This window comes from Gossypium raimondii, chromosome 8, assembly GCF_025698545.1.
Source record: "Gossypium raimondii isolate GPD5lz chromosome 8, ASM2569854v1, whole genome shotgun sequence".
NCBI lineage: Eukaryota > Viridiplantae > Streptophyta > Magnoliopsida > Malvales > Malvaceae > Gossypium > Gossypium raimondii.
Genome location: NC_068572.1, coordinates 40630338 through 40655814, shown reverse-complemented (window position 1 = coordinate 40655814; position 25477 = coordinate 40630338). Strand labels below are relative to the sequence as shown.

Sequence of the window (25477 nt, the reverse complement as noted above, 5' to 3'; positions counted from 1 at the left end):
ATTAACTAATTATAATTTAATAATTTAATAATATTTTATTACCATTTGTAATTGAACATTGGAGTTTTGCTTGTCATATTACAAATTATAATGAATAAAATAAAATCGAAGGATTCAGACAAAAAATTAAAAAGAAAAGATTTGAGAATTTAGATTTTAGATTTTAGAATTTAAAATTTAGAATAAAAAATCGAGAATTGACAATTGAAAATAAAAAATTAAAAATCAAAAAGTGAGAATTGAGTTGAAAAGAATGAGGTTTGGAGAAGTTTATATAGGAAATAATATGGTTGTTGGTATCCTACCGCTGTTGGAATTCTGCACGTTGGCCAGAAAACACTACCTATATTAGTAAAAATGCGCCCTATAAAACACATTTTTCTTTCTCTCTCTAAAAATAATGTAGATCAATAAATTTTCAAAAACTCAATGTGATTTCTCAATTAATTATTTTTAACATATTCACATAAATCAGCCTTAAATCAATTGACCGTCATTTGATTAATTAAAACTGAGTTGATTCTTTCCAGATATTAATCTTTTTATTTTCAAATTTGCATAATTTACTAAATTATTATCTTGTTGGATATGCATTTTAATGAGAATAAAGATGGTACATATATTTGGTTTAATTCCTTAATTGTTGTGATAAAACCTTATTAAACACGTAAATAAATTATTTAACGTAAATTACTTACAATATTTTTATTTTCTGGTAAATATATTTATTATTTTAACATTATTAAACCTTATTAATATATATTAAAGGTGTTCATCTGTTAAATAATCTATTTGCCTCGTGTCAATTTGGGTTGAGTTTAAATTTAGATTATTTAATCTTAAGTTGATCTAACCCGATCAATTTTATTGTTTAAAATAATAAAAATAATGCTATATTAATATTTATAATATTTATAATTAACTTTAAATAAAAATATTTATTGCTACATGTAAACAATAAAAGAAAAGTCATTTTAATTAATCGAGACAAGTTAAGTTCGCTAAGAAATTTTTTGAAACCTGACCTCAACACAGTCTATGAACACTTTTAATGTATTTGTATATCTTTATTATTTTGAAAATTAATTGCAATAAATTCACAATCGTGCTCTTTTACATTGACTTTTGTAATGATATGGGTCTCATTTTTTTAAAATTACATTTTCCTCTAATTGTTATGTTGTAATAATTATTAATGAATGAAAATTACTATTACATCTTAAACTAATGGAGTGTATATTTATTATTAATCCTTATAAATTATTACATGTTATAGTTTGGTATCATGAATTTCTTTAAATTCTGAATTTTTTATAAATATAGTAATTAAAGCATCTATTTAATTTTTCGATAAATCTCTATTTAATCTTACAACATAAGTCCCTTTTATTTTAAAATACTTTCAAAAAAAGTCTCTCTTTTTACTCGAATTATATGAATATAGATACAAACTTAACTATATATTTTAAATTTTAATTTTAATTTTAAAACTAAATAACGACATAATTGTAAAATAATATTAAAAACTCTATAAACATAATTTTATATTTTTAAAAACAAAAATATAATCTAACTATTTTAGTATAGCAATTCTATAAACACAATTTTAAATTTTCTAATTAAATTTCAATTTGGTATTCAATTTTAATAAAATATAAACAATATCACGATAGATTTATTTTACATTTTTTACACCACATTTATTTTATATTTTGAAACTTCAAACAATGATGCTAATATTGCACTAAATTATTAAAAATGTGTATAATGATGATAATATATTTTAAGATATTATGTAATTTTAATTCAACTAAGCACACCTTTTTAATCTATTACATGTGTTAATTAATTATAAGTCTTTTTTTTAAATTGGACTTATAACAATATTTTGAAACAATTATTCAAGATTGAGATTGAAGATATAAAATATTAACATAACGAGTTCTTTTTAAAATTGTAAATTTTCAATAATTTTGTTGAATATCAATAATTAATTCAAGTTTAATTTAATTTTTTCTTAATTTATATTTATCATAATACTAATTATCATAAATTTAAAAATTAAACATTTATATAATTTTCTTTTACTTCCTCAATCATTATATTACTGAAATGTTATAAATTTTTGTAATAAGTTTTAACAAATAAATATAAAATATCATTGAAATATTACAGAAAGCGCGTCTTCCGTTCTCTCTCTTAGGGTTAGGGTTTTTAATATTTTTAGGTTTAGAGTTTTTTTTAAAAGGGTTCGGGGTTTTCGATTGAAATCGGTGAATTTCAAAGGTAGTTTTGAGGAGTCAGGGATGTGATAACATGCCTCATATGTTGTGACGGGATAGGACCATCACCTCATAAACCCATTTTTGGGAAATCTAGTTTCGGGGTGATTGTGCTTGATAAAATCAGGGGTTGAAGTCCAAGTGGAGGCCTCAGTCAGCGGCCGTGATGCGGTCACGGGTTCGAGTATAATTGGGGGCCAGTTGATGGTCATTACGTGGTCACGAGTTCAAGCTTCTTGGATACTCCACAAATGATGTCGTATATATACCATATATAAGATTAAGGTCAAAATCATAGGGAAAAATGGAGGGATTTCAGGTGCAATCAATGTAACTTTTTTCTCTATTTCCACGCTGTCAATATCTTTAACCTTTCATTCTTATCCAAAGGCTAACACCAAAGTGGACACAAGAGGGGGAGAGCGGTTGTTTCAGCGGAAGTAAAGGTTAAACTTTGGTCAATACGGTAACAATTGTAGTTATTAATGAGTTGTTTAATAATGACAACCGCTGTCAGCCTTAAAGGAGCATCACTTTTGCTCCATCGAAACATTTGCTCCCCTCTTGAGAGTCCTCTTGCGTTCACGACGATGCTGGCCTTCAGATAAGAATGAAGGTTAAAGTTATCGGCTGCCTAAAAATAGAGAAAAAATTACGTCGATTATAGCATGAAGACCCACAGTTTTTCTCTATGGTTATGCCCTCAAACTTCCAAATGTTATTTATAAGGTAACATTTTTGGGTATCCGAAAAGTTTGAGCTCGTGGTCGCGTAACGACCGTCAACTAGCTCCCCCGTTATACCTCGATCCATGACCGTATAACAACCGTTAATTGAGATCTCCATGTATACTACCACCCGTGACTGTACAAAGCAAAATCTCCTTGGAACCTGACTTCCCCAAGATAGGCTTCAGAGATAATGGTCACATCTCAACATGATATATGAAATGTGTGTGGCTCGGAGCGATATCGCATTACCGATGACTCAATAATACCTCGAAAATCAACCAAAATATTTTACTGATAGAAATTTTTAACACTGAGAAATATTTTGTAGAGGAGAGATAGAGTGGTTGTGGAAGAATATTTTTTAGGGATGATGAAGTATGGAGTGGAAGACCCCTTTTTATAAGCGTGGGGGAAGGGTTGGATTACGAAGTAGAAATTTCCCGCGGTCGAAAACACGTTGCAAGACTAGCATCTTCTAGGAATATATTCAAAATGTACTTAAAAATGATTGAAAAATTGAACGGACACGTACTTTTGAAGAAAAAGGTTAGAGAAAGAACCAAAGTCGGTTCCAACGAAGCCAGAACCTTGCGGGTCCGACAATTATAGCTTGGACAATGCTTCAGATCTAGATTTACGATACAGGGCATATGAACCTCCCCCCATATGACTAACATCGACTTATCAATCAAGGGTAGTTTAGAGTTTCCACGTCTACCGCATAGAACACCTGCCCATGCACGCACATCTCGTGACGTATGAGTACTAGAAGTTGGTATGGAATAATCAAGCAAAGATGTTTTCCTTGTTACACTAAAGAGGTATAGCTTCAAGAACAGCATGAACTACCACGTCACGAAGTCCCATTCTGAGAAATTCGAGGGAACTTGTGCAATTCACAACGAGAGGTGTAAGTGAAAAATCATGACATCTTTATAGAAGAAGATCGGGCTGTGGATGATAAAGAAGTATTTCGGTCCACATACTTATATTGTGATAGGTGCAAGTCAGGATCATCCCAAGCTAGATTCTAACATGATTTCTAACATTATCTACCGATGGTGAAGGTAAGTCTCAGAATTCTCGTCCCGGTGTTAATTACAAACATTTGTAGCCAGCTTGGCTACATTTTATTATACTATAAAGCGTGGGTTGGAAAAAAAAAGCTATACATAAGTTGCATCATAGTTGGGGCAGTTCGTATAATTATTTTTAGCAATGGTGTCAAGTGTTGAATCGATACATTTCAGGTTTCATAATCGATCTAGAAACACACCCAGTGTACTTCAACGATCAATTGATCCTTGAGAAAAGAGTATTCCATTGATTCTTTTGGACCTTTGAGTAATGCAAAGAAGCTTTCTAGCACTGCAAGCCATTGGTACAAATTGACAACACCTGGCTGTACAGAAGGTATCAGCATCGATTGTTGATTGTTGTTGCTTAAGACAGTAATCGGAGGATTTTTTCGATTACGTTTGCAATAACTCCTGGAGAAATGATAGATGACTGGGATTTATTTCTGAGCCGATTGCACCACCGCATTTGCCCGCAGCCCAACATATTTGTCATATTTGATAGGGGAATCGAAATCATGTCCGCGATTGAGCGGCAAGGTAGCTTTTTGGTTCGCACCTACATAGGTACTGTTTACAACATGTTAGATCCAACTACCATACAAAATGACCTTCAAAAAGTGAGCGAGATGTAATCATCAACATGGGTATGTAATTGGCACTACCTGCACAGTCATGTGTTGGATCGCCGGCACCCCTATGGCGCAGCAAAAAAATAAAAATTTGGCGATCCCAACCAGGAATCCATGTGTGAGGAACGAATCGGGGTGAAAAGGTTGCGAAATTACCTAATGTTTATTCAAAGTAGACAGCAACGCCTCAACAACGAGTAGTCTGATCTGCTGTAGAACCAAACCGCAATCTATCGTGATCTCGGCCTCTACGTAATCCACCCAGTTAACTACGAACGGAAGAAATCCCCAAAACAGTTTTAAAAGTGATTTTTTCTTTTATGGCTACTAGACCCAAGCAAAGGAAAAACGGGATCCTTATAAATCTTTTATTTTTAGGGTTTTTTTAGGAATTAAATAAATATAATAATATTTTAAACCGAAAATTATAATTACATTAATTATAATATAATTTCGGTAAACCATATAATTATTTGAATTCATATGCTAACCAAATTCATGTCCTCATTATGCGTACAACAACCTTGTATATAATGTGTTGGAAATTTGATTACCGGATTAAATTAATTCTATAATTAATTTAATTCAAGCGACCCCCAAAAAACAATACCAACTATGGCTTATTCCGTTCATTTCAACTATAGGGTGTGACCCTGTAGGTTCCTGTAACGTTAGCAGTAATACTAGAACGATTCCAATATTACAAACAATGAGTGGCATCTAGCAATGCATCATTGCTACCTAAGTCACAAGAGATCATGATTCGACATAACCTTTTTATGATTAACCTTTTATGCAATAATCCTTAAGTCATTTATCTCTGGATTGGACACAAGTCATGGAATAGTCACACTTGCATAGTCCATTCCATGTTCCTTGATATCTTAAGCAGATTACGATATACAAATAAGTATGACATCTCATATCAACTTATTTGAGCATGGCCATGTATTTCTAGTCTCACTTAATCAAGTGGCCTAAGATTTTACTCCCATTATGTAGGAGGGACTTATTCTATATCGACCAATCATATCCCTCTACATCGATTGTGGTATATCCAACATCAGCCTTTATAGAACAACCAGTTACGGTGTACGTTTGACTGTATCAAGATATACTACTCACGATGTTGGGATTATGATGATCTTAAGTCTGAAGATCATATAAATATTAATCACTATGAGTAATGTCGTGAAAATTACATAATAATCCAAGAAACATACTCATAATGGATCAATCCAATATGTTGTTCTCTAACACACATATTCATGCATCGATTCTGACATTCCATATCAATGACAACTCTTTATCATCAATCAACTGCATGTTAGTCTTAATGCATTATCGTTATCCTATCCAACAATAATACTTGACTAAGGATCTTTTAAGAATAATCATATTATTCTCAGGATATTATTATAAAACAGTTTATTTATACACACAGAAAAAACAGAAAATAATGGTAACGCCTTATATTAATAAACATGATAAATCAAGTATGTTATTACAACCATCTCATGATTGATCTTTGGGCATACTCTAACATCATGTTGTACCCTATTTCATTCATTGTTTGCATTCATTGGTATTCTTTTCTCGACAAGTTACAAGCTCGTCTAACATACTTTTAATGAAATTTTAAATAACTTGGGTGCCATCCACAGCTATAGTGTGACATACATTGCCAACATACCTTTTGAACAGTGGACGCAATCGTATGACGGGGGTTTACAGTACGAGTACATGACGTCAAACTTAGCAAATCGTATCAATTTCGTACTAAAGGAAACACATCATTTCCCGATAACCTCGATTGTAAAAGAACCAAACTTTCATCTGACTGCATTGTTTCCAAAGAGGGCAGCGACGTACGCTAAACAGATAGCAGACAGCCATACTTAGTGTGATGATGTAATAAAAGGAATTAGGTGAACTATGACAAGAGCAACCACTATGTATGTAGTGTGCCACTTGCGTCGGAACCGGGAATTTCAAGTCACATAGCATGCTAGGCCAAATTAGGACATGTTAGGGGCATCATATCGTGTCAACCTAACAGGAGGGACATGCAATTGTGGGAGGTGCCAAGCTCTTCAGTTCCTATGCGCACATATAATTGTCGTATGTGTGAACCTAAAAATTGAGTACACGTCTTACATCAATGATGTATACAGTCTAGAATGCATGCATAGAGTATGGAGTCTTGAATTCCCACCCATCCCAGATGAGAGTACGTGGCCACTAGTGTTTAGCGTGCTATTCGAGTTGGCACTGAACATGAACCTACGTCGCGTCCCAAAAGGTTGCCCAAATACCACCCAGATACAGAACAATATGGATATTCAGGACAAGGATAGTCAACAAAGGTTATGCGAGTATTGTAAAAACTCGGAGTATATAGAGGCAACATGTTCTATGTTGAGGGGTACTTTGGGGACTCATCGATAGCATTATTTTTTAGAAAAGAATATATTCAATACGATGCTTCCACTATTTTGGTGTTCAAAATTTGTTTTTATTATTAACTTACACATAACTCAGTTTAGAATGTAACGAAGGCAAATATAATGTTGGAATGAAAATCTATGGTTTCTTTATTTATGTCATATATATTTACATCGCAGTAGTAATAAAAAATACATTAATCGTGTCATGGGGAAGAACGTGTGCCGTAAGGTAGTGGACAACACTCGTGAGGAGGATTTTTGGGCACAACCGAATATGCAGACCTATAAACTTTCTCATTGCATCGTCCTCGTCATCATCGCCTTCACCCCCACCTTCTTGTTCATCTCCATCGTCATCATTGTGTTCATCTTAGTCTTTGTCTTGATCTTCGTGTTCGCATTCATCTTTGCCTCCATCGTCTTCCTTCGTACACGAGTGTCGTGTCATCCTAGCCTTTCATCATGTATCTTCCACTCTACCGACAGACGGTTGTGCCAATAACCCACTCCGATAAAAAAATAACATGTGGGATGTTTGTGTCATTATCAGCGTGTAATCGTAAGGTGCAAGAAAACTTGAATACGTCGGTATTGACTCAAGCATTGGTGTCTACATCAGTGTCATCATCGGTGATGGTGCATACGTCGGTATTTGGGTCGACATAGAGGTGTAGAATGTGAAGGACATTGGTGGCCTAAAACATGTATCTACGAGAACAGAAGAACCAGACACGTACGGTGGTGGTACATTGTGCGGTGCTTGTAAAAAAAATGGGGTTAGTGAAATGAATAGGGACAAGTTGAGTGAACTAATCGGGATATTGCGTAGACATATGTGGCGCTTCTTGGGGTGGAGCCAATGACGAACCAAGCATGCAACTACATTTGGCTCAATATTGCTGTTGGGGTGGTCGTCGTTGCCTCTTCTGACGAAGTTGCCTACTCCTTGCCTCCACTGATAGCATATATGACTTTCTAGTGACTCTGAACCACGACAAGTACTCCAAACAAACTGCTGTGTCCACTTAGAACAGTGGTTCGTAGATAGGTAAGAGTTTCATCCTATGACCCCAAGCCTCGATTCACTCATTGTGCATCTCTCGTCAATCATCATCGTTCTTCCCCCACATGTCCACCTTGTACAGCTCCTTCAAGTCTCACGGTGGTGGCAGAATTTGTTGTCTCCACCCAAACTGTTGCATCACCCGGTTTGATTCTTGCATTTCCACCATCACATACACTTTCAACGACACAATTACATCCCACATCCCTTGATTGGCCAACACTTCCGGCGGGATGCATATCGTTGTCGACGTATGGCATCCATTCAAACTGAAAGGCACAATTGTAAATTACATTATGTATGAAATTTTAGTTTACAAATTATTGCGTAATTAATATAGGTTCGAAAGAATAAGTAACTAACATCGGCTTCCAAGCGTTGATCTGACAACAGCCTAATATCTTTCAACTCATTGGTAATCCCACGTAACTCGGTCTATGGTTTCACCTATAAAAGCGATATGTTAGTTCAAACATATGATAAATAAAAACATTTACTGTACAAACTATGTATTTATTAATAAATAGTTTTTACCTTATCATCAAAAGAAACATGTATGAGTCGTTCACTCAGAGATATAGAAATGGTAGTTGCCACTAGACTCGCGACTGCAGTAGAAGCAGACAATTAACGATTGACATCTTATCTGGTTCCGTAGCCTAACACAATTCTCGGTATAACATGGTCAGCACGGATGATCCCCTACTCAGTTTTTCGCATTCTTTAAAGTCTATTAGGTGTAGTAGCCACCTTATGTGTACCAAATTTCAAGATTTATTAGGCATTAAAATGTCCCCAATTAACTGAAGGATGGATTCCTGGACATATTGTTCTTTGACGACCTCGGTCGCATCCATAAGAAGCTTATAGAATTTTTTTCGCCAACCAATTCATCGATATTCGGTCGCCATCAAACTTGTTTGAGACCTTCCCAATAATGTTATGCAAAGATCCTTTTTATCGGGAACAATTGTTGCTCCTATGACAACCGACCCATCCACTGGTAAACCAAGTTGTAACGTCACGTCCTTTAGTGTGATTGTACACTCGTCATGTGGAAGATGGAAAGTGTGTGTCTTGGGCCTCCATTTTTCCACCAATACGCTGATAAGTCTAGGATCAAGTTTGCAGCCCCAAGCAGCGAGATGCATGCAAAAATCCCGCTTCTTGCAAGTAACTACGAATTTCAGTGATTGGAGGCTTTGCCAAATTATGCATGAATGCCTCCAAAACATGATCATCTGCCTATTTATAATAACAAAAAAATATTTTAATTTATAAAAAACTATTTAAATTTAACTTAATTGAAAATAACGAAAATTAAAATTTCTTCTTACCATTATCGCTTGAGCGACGAAAAGGTGTTTGTCATTGAAACAAATTAGAGAAGTTGTCATTCGTGAAAACTTAATCGGAACGAATAAAATACGGAATAATTAAAAAAAGTAATATTTTTAAATGAGAATATTGAAAAATTTTGAACAAGAACTTGAAAAAATTGAGAAAGTTAAGAGAGTTAGGAGATTAAAAAGAATTGAGAGAATAGGATGTGAGTGGAAAAAATTATTTTAAGGGCGTATTTATAGGTAAAAAAATTTGACCGTTGGCCCTTTTAAATTTTTTTACTGTTGCTCAGCCAACTGTCATTTGAACGTTGAGGTAAAGTGCGTCTAGCTGGGTGCTCTTTTCGTTTCTCTCTTCAAAAACGGACTATATCCCTAAATTTTAAAAAGAAACGGCATATAAGCATAATTAAAAAAATGGTGTAATTGTTTAATTTAGCCCAAAATATACTAGCTCGTGTATTTTTTATATTTAAAACTTAGTTTTTTTATTTTAAGGAATTTAGTATATTTACTTTTCGGATTTAGAAATATAAGTCTAATTGTTAACATGGTTAAAATTATTCTACTAAATTCAGGTTTACTATAATTTTTATTACATGGCTATCAAATGTGTTTTTTTTAATTTCAAAATGTCATACTAATAAATTTAATTAATAAAATAAAATCAATGATGTTAACAATTAGACCCAAATTTAAGAATTAAAAAAAATAGAAAGACACCTAAGAACAAAAATAAAGAAAGTAAATTTCAAATATGCAAAAATGAGCTGGATTCAATAACGGCATGGGTACGTTAGAGGATCCAAAACTTTCAAATTCAAAATCAGTGGCACCGTTGTTATTAACACAACATCAAAGCCCAAATTGCACCACAAAAATAATAAATAATTTCAAACTAATTATTTAAAAAAAGAAATCCTCTATAAACCATATCACTCTCTAATCGGCCCCTCCTCGCTCTATCATTTTCTCAAACAACCAATCGACTCTCCCAGAAATCGTACATCGACTGTGAATTAATCGGCGATTCCATCAGATTGAAAGTAAAAATAAATAAATAAATAAAGAATCGACGATGTCTCTAAGACCGAACGCGAGGGCGGAGGTCCGGCGGAACAGGTACAAGGTGGCGGTTGATGCGGAGGAAGGCCGACGGAGGAGAGAAGACAACATGGTCGAGATCCGAAAGAACAAGAGAGAAGAAAACCTTCTTAAGAAACGCCGCGAAGGACTTCTCTCTCAACAACAACAGCCGCAGCAACAGCAGCTGCTCTCTTCCGCCGCCGGGTCCGAGAAAACGGTATTGTCTTCTGATTAATTGATTTTGATCCGTCGGATCATGAATGATAACTAGGGTTAAGTTGTTATGCATGAATTTCTGCATTGAGTTGATTGGCAATTGATTTATCTCGATTGGTTAATTTATATATTTATTTATAAATAGGAGGTAGCTCAAACTTATATTAATTAAATGAAGTAAAATACTTGTTTAATTTACTGATTTTATTAAGGCTCAATAAAGAACAATATTTGATTTTATGTATTTATTTACTATTGAATTTAACATGATTTTGGTGCGTTTATAATGTAATTGCAGTTAGAAAGTCTTCCCGCCATGGTTGCGGGTGTTTGGTCAGATGACAGGAATATGCAGCTTGAGGCAACTACTCAATTCAGAAAGCTGCTATCAATAGGTTGATAAATTGTTTTGTTGTTCTTGATTGATACAATTTGTTTTTAGCTCTGTAAGTTTGATGTTATTTCTTATTCTTATTTTATCTGCAGAACGTAGTCCTCCGATCAACGAAGTTGTACAGTCAGGTGTTATTCCTCGCTTTGTTGAGTTCCTTGCAAGGGATGACTTCCCACAGCTTCAGGTTATTTAGATTTTCTTGGTCTATTTGTTATTGTTGTGATCGCTTCATCTTTTTTAAGTGTTTTTGTTTGTTCTTTTGGGTTGTAGTTTGAGGCAGCTTGGGCTCTCACAAATATTGCTTCAGGGACATCAGATAACACCAGGGTTGTGATTGATCATGGAGCTGTCCCTATATTTGTTAAACTCCTAGGTTCTCCAACTGATGATGTTCGTGAACAGGTATGTGTTGCAGATTGCAAGTGATCTTTGTTCATTTGTACAGTTTATTTGCATTTCTCATATGGGGTGTCATTCGTTTGGAACTATAGGCTGTTTGGGCATTAGGAAATGTTGCTGGAGACTCTCCTAAGTGTCGCGACCTGGTCCTTGGCCATGGGGCATTGATGCCACTGTTGGCACAATTCAATGATCATGCAAAGCTCTCTATGTTGCGAAATGCTACTTGGACTTTATCCAACTTTTGTCGGGGCAAACCACAGCCTTCATTTGAGCAGGTTTGACTTTTTTTTTTTAACACTAATGTTGGAGTTGTTATGACTCTTTTGCTAATACATGGTGCTTTTGAAATTTAATAAGCAGACAAGACCAGCTTTGCCGACTCTTGAACGCCTTATTCATTCAAATGATGAGGAAGTCCTTACAGATGCATGCTGGGCCCTATCATATCTCTCAGATGGTACTAATGATAAAATCCAAGCTGTTATTGATTCAGGTGTCTGCCCTCGACTTGTTGAGCTTTTGCTGTAAGTGCTTCACTTCTTTCCCTTTTCTCAAAATTATTTCTGATTCAATGTGTTTTCTTCCTTATTTTCTCCCCTAGCAGTTGCTTTTTGATTTCTAGTTGTTTTGAATATCTTCTTACATATTTTGCCCCTTGTTGTCAGTCATCCATCCCCAACTGTCCTAATTCCTGCACTTCGCACTGTTGGAAATATTGTTACAGGGGATGATATGCAGACTCAGGTATGGATTTCGTTTTTGGCAGATTTGTTACTTTCCTTACTGTTATTTCTTCCTCTTCAAATTTGTTTTGTGACTTTACGCAACATTCAATAATGAATTCTGACTTGATCATAATTCTTCAAAATTGACAGTTCTATCTTTTTATTAGCACTAGTTTGACAGAATGTCTATACATGTCAATGTAGAATCCGTTGGTCCTTTATTCAGGTTGGCTAGCTAGATATTTCCGACCCTTTTTTGAGTTCAGAACCTTGACTTTAGCATTGTTTTTTCCGTTAGATTTTATTTTAAAGAATTTTTCTAGAAAACTTGAAACCGGGCATTTATTGCTGAAGATTGACTCTTGTGTTTCAATTAACATTTGACATGCATATAGAGCCGAAGAGACTTGATGCATGTAATGAGTGTAGACAGAAATAAATTGCACATCTTCCATGATTCTATCATATTTTGTGTTTGGCTTCTTGATTGGCATATGATTAATGTACTCTTGGTCTTGGTTAATTGGCATATTATGAGGTGAATTGGTTTATGCCTTAAGTTACATTTGGATTAGACAGAATTGTCAGTTGTTTGGACAATTCCTTGTGCTTTTCTTTGGAATGCAGTTTTTGTGTTCGTGTCACTACTTTAGGTTGCCTTGTGCTTCTTCAGTATAGTGATGCTTCATTATATTCCCCTTTCAGTGTATAATAAACCACCAATCCCTTCCATGCCTTCTGAACCTGTTGACAAGTAACTATAAAAAGAGTATCAAGAAGGAAGCTTGCTGGACCATCTCAAACATCACTGCAGGAAATGTAGATCAGATACAGGTATGTTGATGGTTTGTTAGGTTTCAACTGTAGTCTTTTCACCCAGTTTGCATGAATTTTGAAAATCCTTTGCAGGCTGTAATCAGCGCTGGCATTTTTGCCCCTCTAGTCCATCTACTTCAAAACGCAGAGTTTGAAATCAAGAAAGAAGCTGCTTGGGCAATTTCAAATGCTACCTCCGGCGGCACCCACGAACAGATAAAGTATATTTTCTTTGCCTTAATCATTCTCTAGGGTTCTTCTTGATACGAGAACAAGATCCGGTAAAATGATTTTTTGTTTTTGGTTTGCCAGGTTCCTGGTGAGCCAAGGTTGCATTAAGCCATTGTGCGATCTTCTAAACTGTCCAGACCCAAGAATTGTGACAGTTTGTTTAGAAGGCCTTGAGAACATTCTGAAGGTTGGGGTAGCTGAGAAAAATTTGGGTCACACCGGAGAGGTCAATCTCTATGCCCAGTTAATTGATGATGCTGAGGGGTTGGAAAAGATTGAAAACCTCCAGAGTCATGACAACAATGAAATCTATGAGAAGGCGGTAAAGATTCTTGAAACATATTGGGTGGAAGAAGAAGATGAGCCATTACCCCCTGGTGATGCTTCTCAATCTGGGTTCCAATTCGGAGGCAATCAACTTCCTGTTCCTTCTGGTGGATTCAATTTCAGTTGAAGGTACGCATTTGAATATACGTCTGATTACCTTTCCCAAACAATCCACTCAGTCTGTTAGGAAAGTAGCGTTTCTCATAAACCAGACAGTAGGCTGTGATAAATGTTTCCTTAAATGTATGAGAGATTATACGGCTAGGGGTGTAATTGAACCGAGCTGAGCTTGACTTGAAACTTGGGTCAAGCTTAAAAATAGATGTTCAATCAAGCTTGAGCTCAGCTTGAGATAAGTAGCTTGATTAAGCTTGTAATATTCAAGGCATGTGAGCTGTTTGAGCAGAATATTACTAAGCTTGAGCTCAGCTCGATAATTACTGAATCGAGTTTAAGTTTTTTTTGAGTCGAATGCTAGTAGCTTGCAAGCGCCAGTGTTTCATTTAGACCCTTATTATATATGGCCATGCTCTGAGATCTTATTTTATCCTCTTGATGGTTCTTGTAAAGTTTAATACGCAAGAAAATACCTTTTTTATTTAACGATTAGATTATTGCAGAGCCTAATTTCTTAGTGAGTTGCATGTTATACGACAACCATCATGTTTCTTGTCTTGGTTAGAAGATTTCCTTACATGATTACAAATTCGCAGGACACATGGTTGGAGTAGTAGGAAAGGGGATTAAGGTCGGGTATTTTATCTCGGTGTTTGGTTTCGGTATTCACATACAGTTGAAGTGATGCCAAAGTGTGTGATTAAGAAGTCATCTCAATAAAGACGGGTGAATGACACACCATCATGGTAAAATTGTTCGAGGAGAGAGTGTCTGGTAAAACCGTTTAAATACTTATTTTACTTCTCCATACGGTAATTAAAATTCTTTCACAGCATCCTTGTTACTGGATGCAAGGGTGAGTTTATTTTTCTTTATATATATTATATACATATATGTTTGTCTTTGTTTTCACTGTAGTGGGTAGTTGTGGTTTCTGATCATAAAGAGCCACCAATATCAGTTTTGAGAAGGGATTATTTATCTTTTTCATGTAATGTATGATTTCTTTAGAAACAAAAACAAAAACGACACATGGTTTCCCACTTCGCTTGGGGTACGGGTGTCTTAAACTTGAGTTCATATATTGGAAACCCCAACCGTGTGAAGTTAAAAAAATTCCGAATAGCAATTAAAAGGTTTCAAGCAACTTATTTGAATCGAGTGATGAATTAAAAAAAAATATATACTATATTAAAAGTTGATTAAATCAATTGGTAACATCTATCGACTTAACCTATTCTAATTCACTATATACCCGTTTAATCACGTACTTTTGTTCGCTATAAGATTTGCGTTTTTGGCTGCCACCACAGGAACGGCTATGTTGAACAGTCGGTACCCTCTCCCATATTAAAATGTAAAATTTTATTTCTTTGTACTTAATTTAATATCTAATTTTTTAAATAAAGTTATGGATAAATCCAAATTTATAACAATAGTTAATAGAAGTCCTGAATTTTTTTCTAAAACCAATGGTGCAATTAAAATATAAAGATAAAATCTGAATTATAATTTTAAAAAAGTTCTATGTTAACAATTAGGCCACAACAACGCTAGGGCTTAATTTTTTTTCTTTTTTGCCTATAAAACATTTGCACTACCTATATGTTTTCACAAGCATCATAGAACTCGAACCGGTGACGGACGACAAAATAATTGAGTGGGGATATAAATTCCAGGTAGCTGATCGTAGTTACTTGGACTCGGTATACATGAGAACACATCCGCCTTCCGACTACTCAAAAGAGCAGTTACAAAATTTAAGGTACCTTTGTAATCACCGTTTTGAGTTATGCGATACAAAAAACTGGAAATCGGGAAGATGGACTCGTAAACCATGCAGCCAATTATCAGCAGCATGTAACAGAGAGCTCGCTTGCTGCCATTCTTGGGAACAATTGGAAGTCAAAATCGAGCCTCTCAACTTATAGGATGCTAAACCGAAAACAGGTAGAGAGATCTGTGAAGATGCATCAAAGCCACATACTTTCCTGCTGCTAGAAGCAGAAGAATGGAGTTGATTTTTACCTGTAACTGCTGTAAAAATAAATAATATTTTTAACACATCACAGCACATAATGTAACCTGCTCATGATTGTAAATGAGAGGGAAAGGAATGTACTTTGAGAATGTGTCGACAAAGAATGGAAGGTCAAGAATGATGCATCCAGATTTTGTAGGGTTGGACCCATAGGTATTCTGTATATTGGGTACCTAACCAAAATCGAATAACCGAAAACACATTCACGGTAAGTTTAAAAGAATAGAGACATGGTCAAGCCTTAGAAGTATAAGATGTCCTACCAAGCCACCGAGATCCAACTTGCTGGTAATAAATCACAGCTCCTGTACATCCTGATGTCTGGAAATTGAGATGCCAGACTTGAAACCTGTTGGGTCAGAAAAATAAGTGCCACAAGCATCCAAGTCAGGGCAACAAACATTAACTTAACATTCTACATCACCACCTAACATGAACTTGCCTTGTCATATAAAGGTTTCCGGTGATGTGGCTGTTCTTGTTCAAAGTATTCGAAAACCAAACGGCCAGGTGATTTGCCAACCTCCATTTCATCACTAGATGAACTCGTAGGAGGTTTACTGGTCCCCTGGGAGTTGTGCTTCTCCCATGCTCCATCAACACCGCCTTTCAGTCTCCTGTCTATTTCACAGTCACTACTTCCAGCACTACTAGTTTGTCTTGAAGACTCGACATCACTATCCTCACTAGCCCTCCTGATAGTTCAATACATAGTCAGATTTGCAAAATTAACAGGAAGGCAACTCAAAAGCTTCACAGTGTATTTATACATGTTATCTAAAATCACATGTATAGCTCTTAAGTTGCAAACAGGTGAGCCAATGCCTTGAATTAGGTTTAACAATTTGGTATTCCTTATTAAGAGAAGTAGTGCCTGGAAGCAGCTGGAGATAAATCACTTAAGGAGAAAGGCAATTATCATGTCTATCAATAATGTCAGAGGAAGGGTGAGAGGAAAACAGGCCTGTGGTCTTTGTTGAGGCCAGATTTGTCATAAAACATCAACCATTATTTCAAGTGAATAAAAGTACAAACTTTCAAGATTCAATAGAAAACAAGTATGAGAAGCATATTCCCTTGTCAAAGACAAGGTAACTAGAGATCATTTCAAATTAACATACAGAATCCTTAAAAAACGGATTATTCCTCAAATTAAATAGATGCGTCTAATGCAGGAAAGCCAGCCAAGCATGCTTAAAACAATCAGGCTATTTAAAGATGGCATTCAAGGTTCTTGCTGCCAGACAATAAGGGAAAGTTTATATATATCAACAATGAATTCAAGTAATTACATCATCGCAATATCAAGAGGAAGCATAAGAAGCTTACCTAGGCCTATGTTGATCTACATACAACTGTATGCCTGACAAGGAAGGAACGTAGTATTGCTTAACGGAATCGCTCCCATTCAACAATAGCGGCACTCCAACTCCATATACACTCCACTCACTAAAACATTCCCATAGGTCACCGAGACAAAAATACGGGTGTAGATTTACTTCATGAGTTCTCCATCCCCTCATTTTTGCCTTCAAATAAAAAAAAGAGGAAATTTCCTTCAAAGAAAATACGCATTGCCAATTAAGCTACTCAGCTTTTGATCATTAATGAAATAAAAAAGTAGCAGAGAAAACCAATGATTCTTTTATTTCCAAGAACAATACTCAACAATGTTGTTCGAAACATGATTAATTTTAAATCTTCTTCATCACTTTAGGATCACAAGAATGCAAGTCATTATAAAGCTAAGACCCTACACCATTAATTAGCAGTAAGTATGGATGTTCTCTACAAGTTGGAATTTCTAATAAACTAAACATTGGATTTCTAAAAAAATAATTGAAAATTATTTCTATCACACTATCTATTATCTCAGCTTAATCTCAGGTTGGCCCTAAAAAAAACACAGTATTAATCAACTCTCCAAGACTTTGCTTTGCTTTTTTTTTTCTCAGCTACCAAATAGAGCTAAACAAAACTCAAAATATAATATTCAGTACTTATATTTAGTGACAAACTTTCCTTCTTTTTTAAGAATACCTCAGAGAAGCACTGAGCTGGAACAAGAGGAGTGACCGATTCCATGAGCCGATCCAAATTGGTCAAACTAGCAACCTCCGGCGATGACTGCGCCGCGGACAATGTAGATTCGTCCAAATCCGTCCGTGACTCAGCCAGTGAATCGACCGAGTTGACTCGGCTCTCATCTTTTAACGGTCTCCGTAGCTCCTTCTGCAACGTTCTGTGTAGCTGCTGCTGCTGCTGCTGCTGCCTCTCCAACTGCTGTTGTTGTAATAACTGCAGTTGCCGCCTCACCGCCGGCGGGTTGTAGAATCGGTCTTCCGTGTGAGTTCGAGTCACCGCGAACCCGCCCGAGTTTGACATTCTATAATTAAATCTCAACCCAAAATGAAAGAAATAAATGAAAATTACAATTTGCTCAAAAGAAAAGTTTTAAAGCTTTCTGGGAAGTGGGGAGGATCAATGAAATTGAAGGGATAGAGAGGGAATTAAAGGCTTTTGTAAGGGTTTTAAAAGGTATAAAACTTGAGGACGAGAGTTAAAAGGAAACCAAAAATGCCTTTTCAATCACTATTTTCTCTTTGCGTTATTTTTCTGCTGCTTTCTTTTCCATCGTCTATGAATTTCTCCCTTCTTTTTTTTCCCTTTTACTCCCTCGACTAAAATTAATAATTTATATTCCAAGCATAATATGGACGGAGAATTATTTAATTCATTTATTAAATAACTAAAATTATTTTTTTCTTATTTTAGAAAATCTATATATATCTTATTTGAATGGAATCAAACTAGTTGGATAAAAAAATTAGCTAGTATACCGATCTGGACATAGGGGTTGAATAACTTTTTAATAAACTACCCGAAATCGATAAAAAAAGGTCAAAAATCAAGACGAAAAATGGCGGTAGCATCCATATATATTAATGTTTTTAATTATTTATTTAATTATTATTAAACCGACGATTAAATCAAGAATCTTGATCTGATTGATTCAGTTATCAATTTAGTTATTAAAACAATGGCCTCAATTAGCTATTGGCATAGTGGCGAATGCTTTTCTCGTTGTCAAACTTGGACAATCTAGACATAGGGGTTGAACTACTTTTTAACTGAACTACTCGAAATTGGTAAAAAAAAATTAGAAATCGAGACAAAAAATGGCAGTACCAGTTATATATATATATATATATATTAATATTTTTAAATATTTATTTAATTATTATTAGACCAACAATCAAACGAATAATCTTGATCAGATTGATTTAAATACTAATTCAGTTATTAAAACGTTTGCCTTAATTAGTTATTGGTATAGTGGCAAATGCGTGTCCTGTTGTCAAACTTGGACAAATTTATCCCTCCAACTTTTAATAAAATAATTTATAAGTTAGTTTTCTTACATTATTGTTATATCTTTTCTTATATTTTATGTCAAAATATAATTTCGATCCTCTATTATCTCAAATTTGTGATTTAATTTCTATACTTTAATATGACATAATTTGATATCTTTATTTTATAATATCATTTACTTTTTAGATAAATTAATGTTATTAATTAGTTCAAATAGTTTACATGGTTAATTTATTTGGATTAAAGTCTTGACGTGACTTTTTAAAAAACATCAATAGAAATGACTAAATTATCTCACATTAAAGTACTTAATTCCAAATTTGATTATATCAAAAGGATCAAGAAACAAAATTTGACCAATATATATAAAAGATGTATGTTGTTGATTCAATGATAACAACAAGAATAAGGAGGAAATATGGAGGAAAGTGTGGTGGTGGTTACAGAGGTCGGTTTACGCAGTCGAGGTAAAGAGACGGAGGTTACAGAAAGTGAGAGTGAAGAGAGTATGAAGGCTAAGTTGATAGAGTATAGGTTTATATGCTTGGAGAGTCGATCCTTTCTTTTTCATTATTGGGGATATTTATAGGCGGGAGTCCTGTGAAAAATGGTGTTAATGTGCTAAACTTGGCATCTAACCATCATTACGGAACAAGTCGGACAAATGTCTTCGACGGGATGAGGATGTTTGTGATGGGAGAAATCTTGCCATTCATTCTAATACAACAGTACAAATCTTGCCAACGATACCACATTCTTAACAGAAGGCTAGAGGCCCGGAGCAATAAGTGTTTCCTGTTTATCTGAATGGTTAAGATGAGAGATAAAACTTGGGGTGACATTCAAATTGATAACTAATTGATTTGTTGTCCGAATGACCTTCTAACTTGCTACGTATCCTTCTTCGAGTAGGGTATAACATGTCATCCAATTTAAATTTATAGTTAAATTAATAAGTTGATAATTAATTATGATCAAACTTGGTTGACACTAATTATAATTTGGTAGTTGTTGAACCTTAATTGTCACAAATAAAATCGTCCGATCTCTCTAAATATTTTATATTAATTTTCTTAGCTTTCACTGAGGAAGATTTAATTGTTTTGACTATAAAATAATAGGGATTTCATTTCATTATAATATTATTTTGCAAATGCAATGTTATTATTAGGGTATTTTTGGGAAGCACAGACAAGATAAAACACAAATTGAATATCTTCGTCGTCCGCAGCTATAATTTAAAAATTCAAATTATGCTATTAGACATGTACATCATCTAAATTGTAGATTTAGTTTTTATATTTAATTTGATCAATTTTAGTTTTGTACTTTTAAATCTTGAAATTTTAATCTTGACCTATGGCAACAGTAAATTTGTTTGGTTAAATTATTTTATTAGTGTTGTATTATGCGTAAAGTTATAGATTTAGTCTATTTTCACCAATTGGACCATTCTTAGTGGTTATATTTTTGAATTTCAAAATTTTAGTCTTAATGCAAACAAGAGTCATTAAATCTATTAATTGATTTTTGTGAGTAACAACGCATTACACATACAATAATATGTTTGTCATGTCAAATTTTAAAAATAACAGAACTTAATGAATTTGATAGTTATCATTTGATTAGAACTAAAATTTTCAAATTCTAAAAGTACAGGGACTGAAAATGACCAAATTAAAGTATAGGTATTAAATCCACAACTTACAGAAAGTACAGGGACTAATAGCAGAATTTGACCTTTAAAAAATTGATTCACCTCATGCAGATAGTAAACCGTCGAGACCAAGTCCACATTTTGGCCTCTTTGGGAGCCTTTGGTCAAAATGTCCATCGGTCATCTGCTATTTAGCATAGGCGACAAATCTACTTTTGTCTGTGTCACATGAAAAAAAAATACATATTTATAATTTAATAGATATTGTTAGGAGAAATAATCACGAATTTTAAATAAATTAATTTTTATGTATAGTTGTAAAACATACTTAAAAGATATTTTTATTATATTATAAAAAAAGGGAAAAAGTACAACTTATAATCCAGTACATTTAACCAATGTTGTAAGAATCAAATTAGAGGTTTTAGCGAGGCACTCACATTATTGGTTAAGGCATACTCAAGGTTCTTAACAACACGTTTGGTTCACTGGAATGGAATAAGGTTGTAATGGGATAGTCATTCTATGAGAATGAAATAAGACTGTAATGGATTTGAACAAGCATAACAGTGGTTTAGTTGGATGCACTTACCAAAATAGGTTTTTAGCGGCGTTTTTTTAGGCAAAAAATGCTGCTGATGTCAATGCCGCTAACGTTTGCGGCATTTTTTTCTACAAACGCTGCTAAAGGCCATGTTCATTAGCGGTGCTTTTCCCACAAACGCCGCTAAAGGCCATGTTCTTTAGCGGCGCTTTTTCCACAAATGCTGCTAAAGGCCATGTTCTTTAACGGCGCTTTTCCCACAAACGCCGCTATTGTTTGGTGGCCTTTAGCGGCGCTTTTTCTAAAAATGCCACTAATTTTGGGATTTTTGTGAAATTAAATTTTTTTATATTTTCAGCCATACTGTAGCAACAAATCAAAAGCAACCCAATCTAAACCAGCCAAAAGCAATAAATCTATATAATATTTCAAATTAAACAAATAAAATAATATTAATATCAATAAATAAAATATAATTCATATTATTTTTACAAAACTGTTAAAAGTTAAAATGATAAAAATATTTATACAATACACTATGACGGCGGATGTTGCGATTGCTGAAACATCTTCATCATATTCGCATTTTCTTCTAGGCATTTTATCTGCAATACACATAAAATAGTTGAAAAGTTAGTAACTAATTACAACAATAACAGCACATATAAAATAGTTGAAAAGTTATGTATTATGTATGTTATTAATTATTGTATTTAATTTGTAAGTTATGGAATGATATATTTTACAATGATTAAGTTATGTAAATAATATGAGTTATTAAGTTATGCATATATATAAGTTATTAAGTTATGTAAGTTATTATGTGAGTTATGATATAACATGTATAACTTATTAAGTTATGTGAGTTATTAATTATTGTATTTAATTTGTAAGTTATGGAATGATATGTTTTAAAATTATTTAGTTATGTAAATTATGTAAGTTGTTAAGTTATTAAGTTATGTAAGTTATTATGTGAATTATATAAGTTATTAAGTTATATGGTATGACATATATATATGTATTATGTAAATTATGTGAGTTGTTAAGTTGTTAAGTTATGTAAGTTATTATGTGAATTATATAAGTTATTAAGTTGGACATTTTTTTTAAGAAAACTAATTAGGGAAACATAGGAATAAATACCTTATATTTCCTCAATTTCGAAGCAAATCCTGGAAAAAAAGACAGAAGTACATTACTACCGAAAAACAGAAGTAAGAATAACAAAACAAAAGGCAACAGAAGTAAATTTGGCTAATAAACAGAAGACAAAAGTGAACAGCAACTACAGCCTAAATGAGAAAGCAGTATGCGCAAACAAGTTCATATGAACAAATATTAGAGCCATAGTCATTCGGGCCTACAATGCAACAAGGCAACAAGGCAACCAGGCCTTCATGAGGGTGCCACTGTTTCAGCTAAGAATCTCAAAGCAACAAGGCAACACAGAAACTACTGCAGACTAAATGCAAAATTTAGGAACAAGTAAATAAGGAATTCTTATATTTTAAATAAAAAATTATAAATAGTGAGATTTTAACTTAAAAATATCTTTAAACCAAAACCATAATTTTAATAATGATTTCTCAAAATTTTAACTTAAAAATATCTTTAAACCATAATTTTATTAGTTGTGATAACATATATACTCAAAGAACCATATTCAAACTAGAAGAGCTCCCTTGGGGGGGCGAGGCCGGTTTTACAAGTAACAGCACTGCTACCCTTTTTCCATTCAAGATAGAATACCTCTAGCTAACTAAAGAAACACCTAATCAAGCTTTTTTTATAGGAATTCATATATAGCCATAGAAAAGCAAAGAACCACATTTAATTGCAGTCGTCTAAGTATAATATTAAGGTGAAGATAACCCCAGTTGCTTTTGTCTTTAAGTTGAATTGCAATCAGTGACGTTTGATACTGCTTTACAAGAGTTAAATCAAATAGTAGCAGAATAATGAGTTCCCCCACAGCATAGGATAGCAATGTCAAATAAGATGTGGCTAGATATTCATGCATTTGCAGAATGAAGGCATATGCAGACATGGCATGAATTATAGCGATTAAAAGACAAGGCATGAATTATAGCAGAATGACAAATTGAAAGACAAGGCATTTACATACATGCAATATATCCCACAAAGATGGTGCAAATGATCTTGTAATGGAAAAAATATTTCAAAGTAATGGAAAAAATTGAAATATGAGACTAATATAATTGTTTCATTAAGCTGTCGAATTATAATTTCTGATGAAAATAAAATAGAAATATTATTCTCATTTAATTACGAAAGTCAAAAATACGATTAAAATTGAAATATTATTCTCATTTAACGGTATTAACTATTTAAATTAGTTAATGATATTGTAAAATTAGATGATTAAATTGTAAAATTTCAAATTTAAACGACCAAAAACAGAAACTAACCTAACTTTTAAAAATTTCTTATAATCCACCTTCTAGAAATGAATAACAGATTGGTCCTTTTTTTCTAAAATGGCAATAAGCATGGTTTGAGTTGACCCCCTCAAAAATCACCAAATCCTTTAATCACACTATTTTTTTGCAACTTAAAAGGAAAACAAATACAGCTGCTTAACACTAGTTTATTATGAGATCAAATCCCTCAAATTTGATGTGACTCCAAAGCAAATAATAATGTGCCAGTATAATGAAACTTTTGAGAAATCATGGATACCACAAATCCAACATATTGGAACCCTAAATCCCAGTGTAATTAACTTCAGTACATTTTTGAATTAGTTTAATCGGAACCCTAAATCCCAAATAGCTAGGACTAAAACAAAACCTTAAAAATTTAATCGACCATTGACAGAAACGGCTTACCTGGGACACAAATATCGTAGCTTTGCCCAACAATCGTGCAAAGATCAATTCCAACCTTGCTTCGTTTCTGTTGATTGCTATTCATTGGTTCTAAAAGTTTCTATCCAATATACTGGCCACCAAGTAGAAACAACTAACAAGAAATTCAAATTATTTCTCAACATTGCTCAAGACCAAACGTGGGAAGATTTCTGAGAAAAAGAGAAGAACCTTACCGATTTCTCCGATGGCAGAGGAGTGCGACAGCGTGTTTGGCGACGGTCGACGAGTGCGACAGTAGACGAGCGACGGCAGAAGGGGAACCTTCGGGTCCTGGAAGTTATGCAGACTAGGGTTCTTGATTTGGGGGAATTTTGAGGAAATTTGGGAGGGAAAAATGATGTGTTTCGGGTATGGGAGAAATTGGAGGGGATGAAGAAATGACTGGGAATAAAACGACACCGTATTACTTCAGCCAGTTTGAAACATTGCGGCGTTTTTTAGTAGCGACACTAATGCCCAGGCAAAACGACACCGTTTTGCGAAAACTGAGAACAGAACCTTGCGGCGTTTTTTCCTTAGCGCCGCTACTGACCACCTTTAGCAGCGTTTGTCCCTTAGCGCTGCAAAACCCATTAAATTCGCAGCCAAAAACTGCACCGTTTTGTCTTCATTATTAAGAATATTTTGCGGCGTTTTTGTTCAAAACGCCGCTAATGTCTAGTTTAGAGCGGCGTTTTTCATAAAAACGCCACTAGTACATTAAATTTTCTATTGAAACAGTACTGCTTTTGGCAAATTTTAATGCATAGTTTTGTTTAGGTCATATTTATAAAATTAGATAAAATTATCAATTTTAGTTTTTAAGTAATATTTATAAAATTAGGTAAAAATAAAAATTTTAGTGTTTTATTTCTTTTTCCTTTTTATTTTAATTTTATTTTTATAATTTTTACAATTTTTACAATTTTACAATTTTACAATTTTAAATTATTATATTCAAATTATTATATATTTCATATCAATTTTAAATTAATAATCTTTACAATTATATAAAGAACTTATTTAATATATAAATTAAAAGTACTAATTAATCTAAATCTTAAACCCTAACACGACCCCAAATCCCTAACCCCTAACC

The 25477-nt window shown here is 33.9% G+C and overlaps 2 protein-coding genes and 1 long non-coding RNA gene across 5 annotated transcripts; 1 reads left to right on the top strand and 2 right to left on the bottom strand.

Moving 5' to 3' along the window:
* The first annotated feature begins 10498 nt into the window (after positions 1 to 10498).
* LOC105791450 (importin subunit alpha) lies at positions 10499 to 14931 on the top strand. The gene is made up of 11 exons (XM_012619517.2): positions 10499 to 10877; positions 11175 to 11271; positions 11363 to 11454; positions 11541 to 11672; positions 11762 to 11947; positions 12033 to 12196; positions 12338 to 12416; positions 13103 to 13231; positions 13307 to 13434; positions 13526 to 13900; positions 14485 to 14931. Exons 1-10 carry the CDS (start codon positions 10653 to 10655, stop codon positions 13896 to 13898), a joined length of 1605 nt encoding a protein of 534 aa, XP_012474971.1. The 5' UTR covers positions 10499 to 10652; the 3' UTR covers positions 13899 to 13900; positions 14485 to 14931.
* Positions 14932 to 15364: 433 nt separating this feature from the next.
* LOC105791449 (uncharacterized) lies at positions 15365 to 18579 on the bottom strand. 3 transcript variants are annotated; one of them, XM_052634648.1, is made up of 6 exons: positions 17970 to 18579; positions 17259 to 17485; positions 16372 to 16624; positions 16193 to 16278; positions 16011 to 16102; positions 15365 to 15922 (listed from the first exon to the last, which is right to left on the bottom strand). In XM_052634648.1, the coding sequence occupies exons 1-6, from the start codon at positions 18312 to 18314 to the stop codon at positions 15666 to 15668; spliced, it is 1260 nt and encodes a 419-aa protein (XP_052490608.1). In that variant the 5' UTR covers positions 18315 to 18579; the 3' UTR covers positions 15365 to 15665. The 3 variants fall into 3 exon arrangements, with proteins under 3 accessions (XP_052490608.1, XP_052490607.1, XP_012474969.1); XM_052634647.1 differs by having other exon boundaries at positions 15365 to 15925; positions 17970 to 18578; XM_012619515.2 differs by having other exon boundaries at positions 15365 to 15925; positions 17259 to 17458; positions 17970 to 18575.
* A 3319-nt stretch (positions 18580 to 21898) lies between these two features.
* On the bottom strand, positions 21899 to 22888 carry LOC128042884 (uncharacterized). The gene is made up of 2 exons (XR_008198405.1): positions 22652 to 22888; positions 21899 to 22110 (listed from the first exon to the last, which is right to left on the bottom strand). It is a non-coding gene; the product is annotated as an uncharacterized LOC128042884 (long non-coding RNA).
* Between the last annotated feature and the right edge of the window lie 2589 nt (positions 22889 to 25477).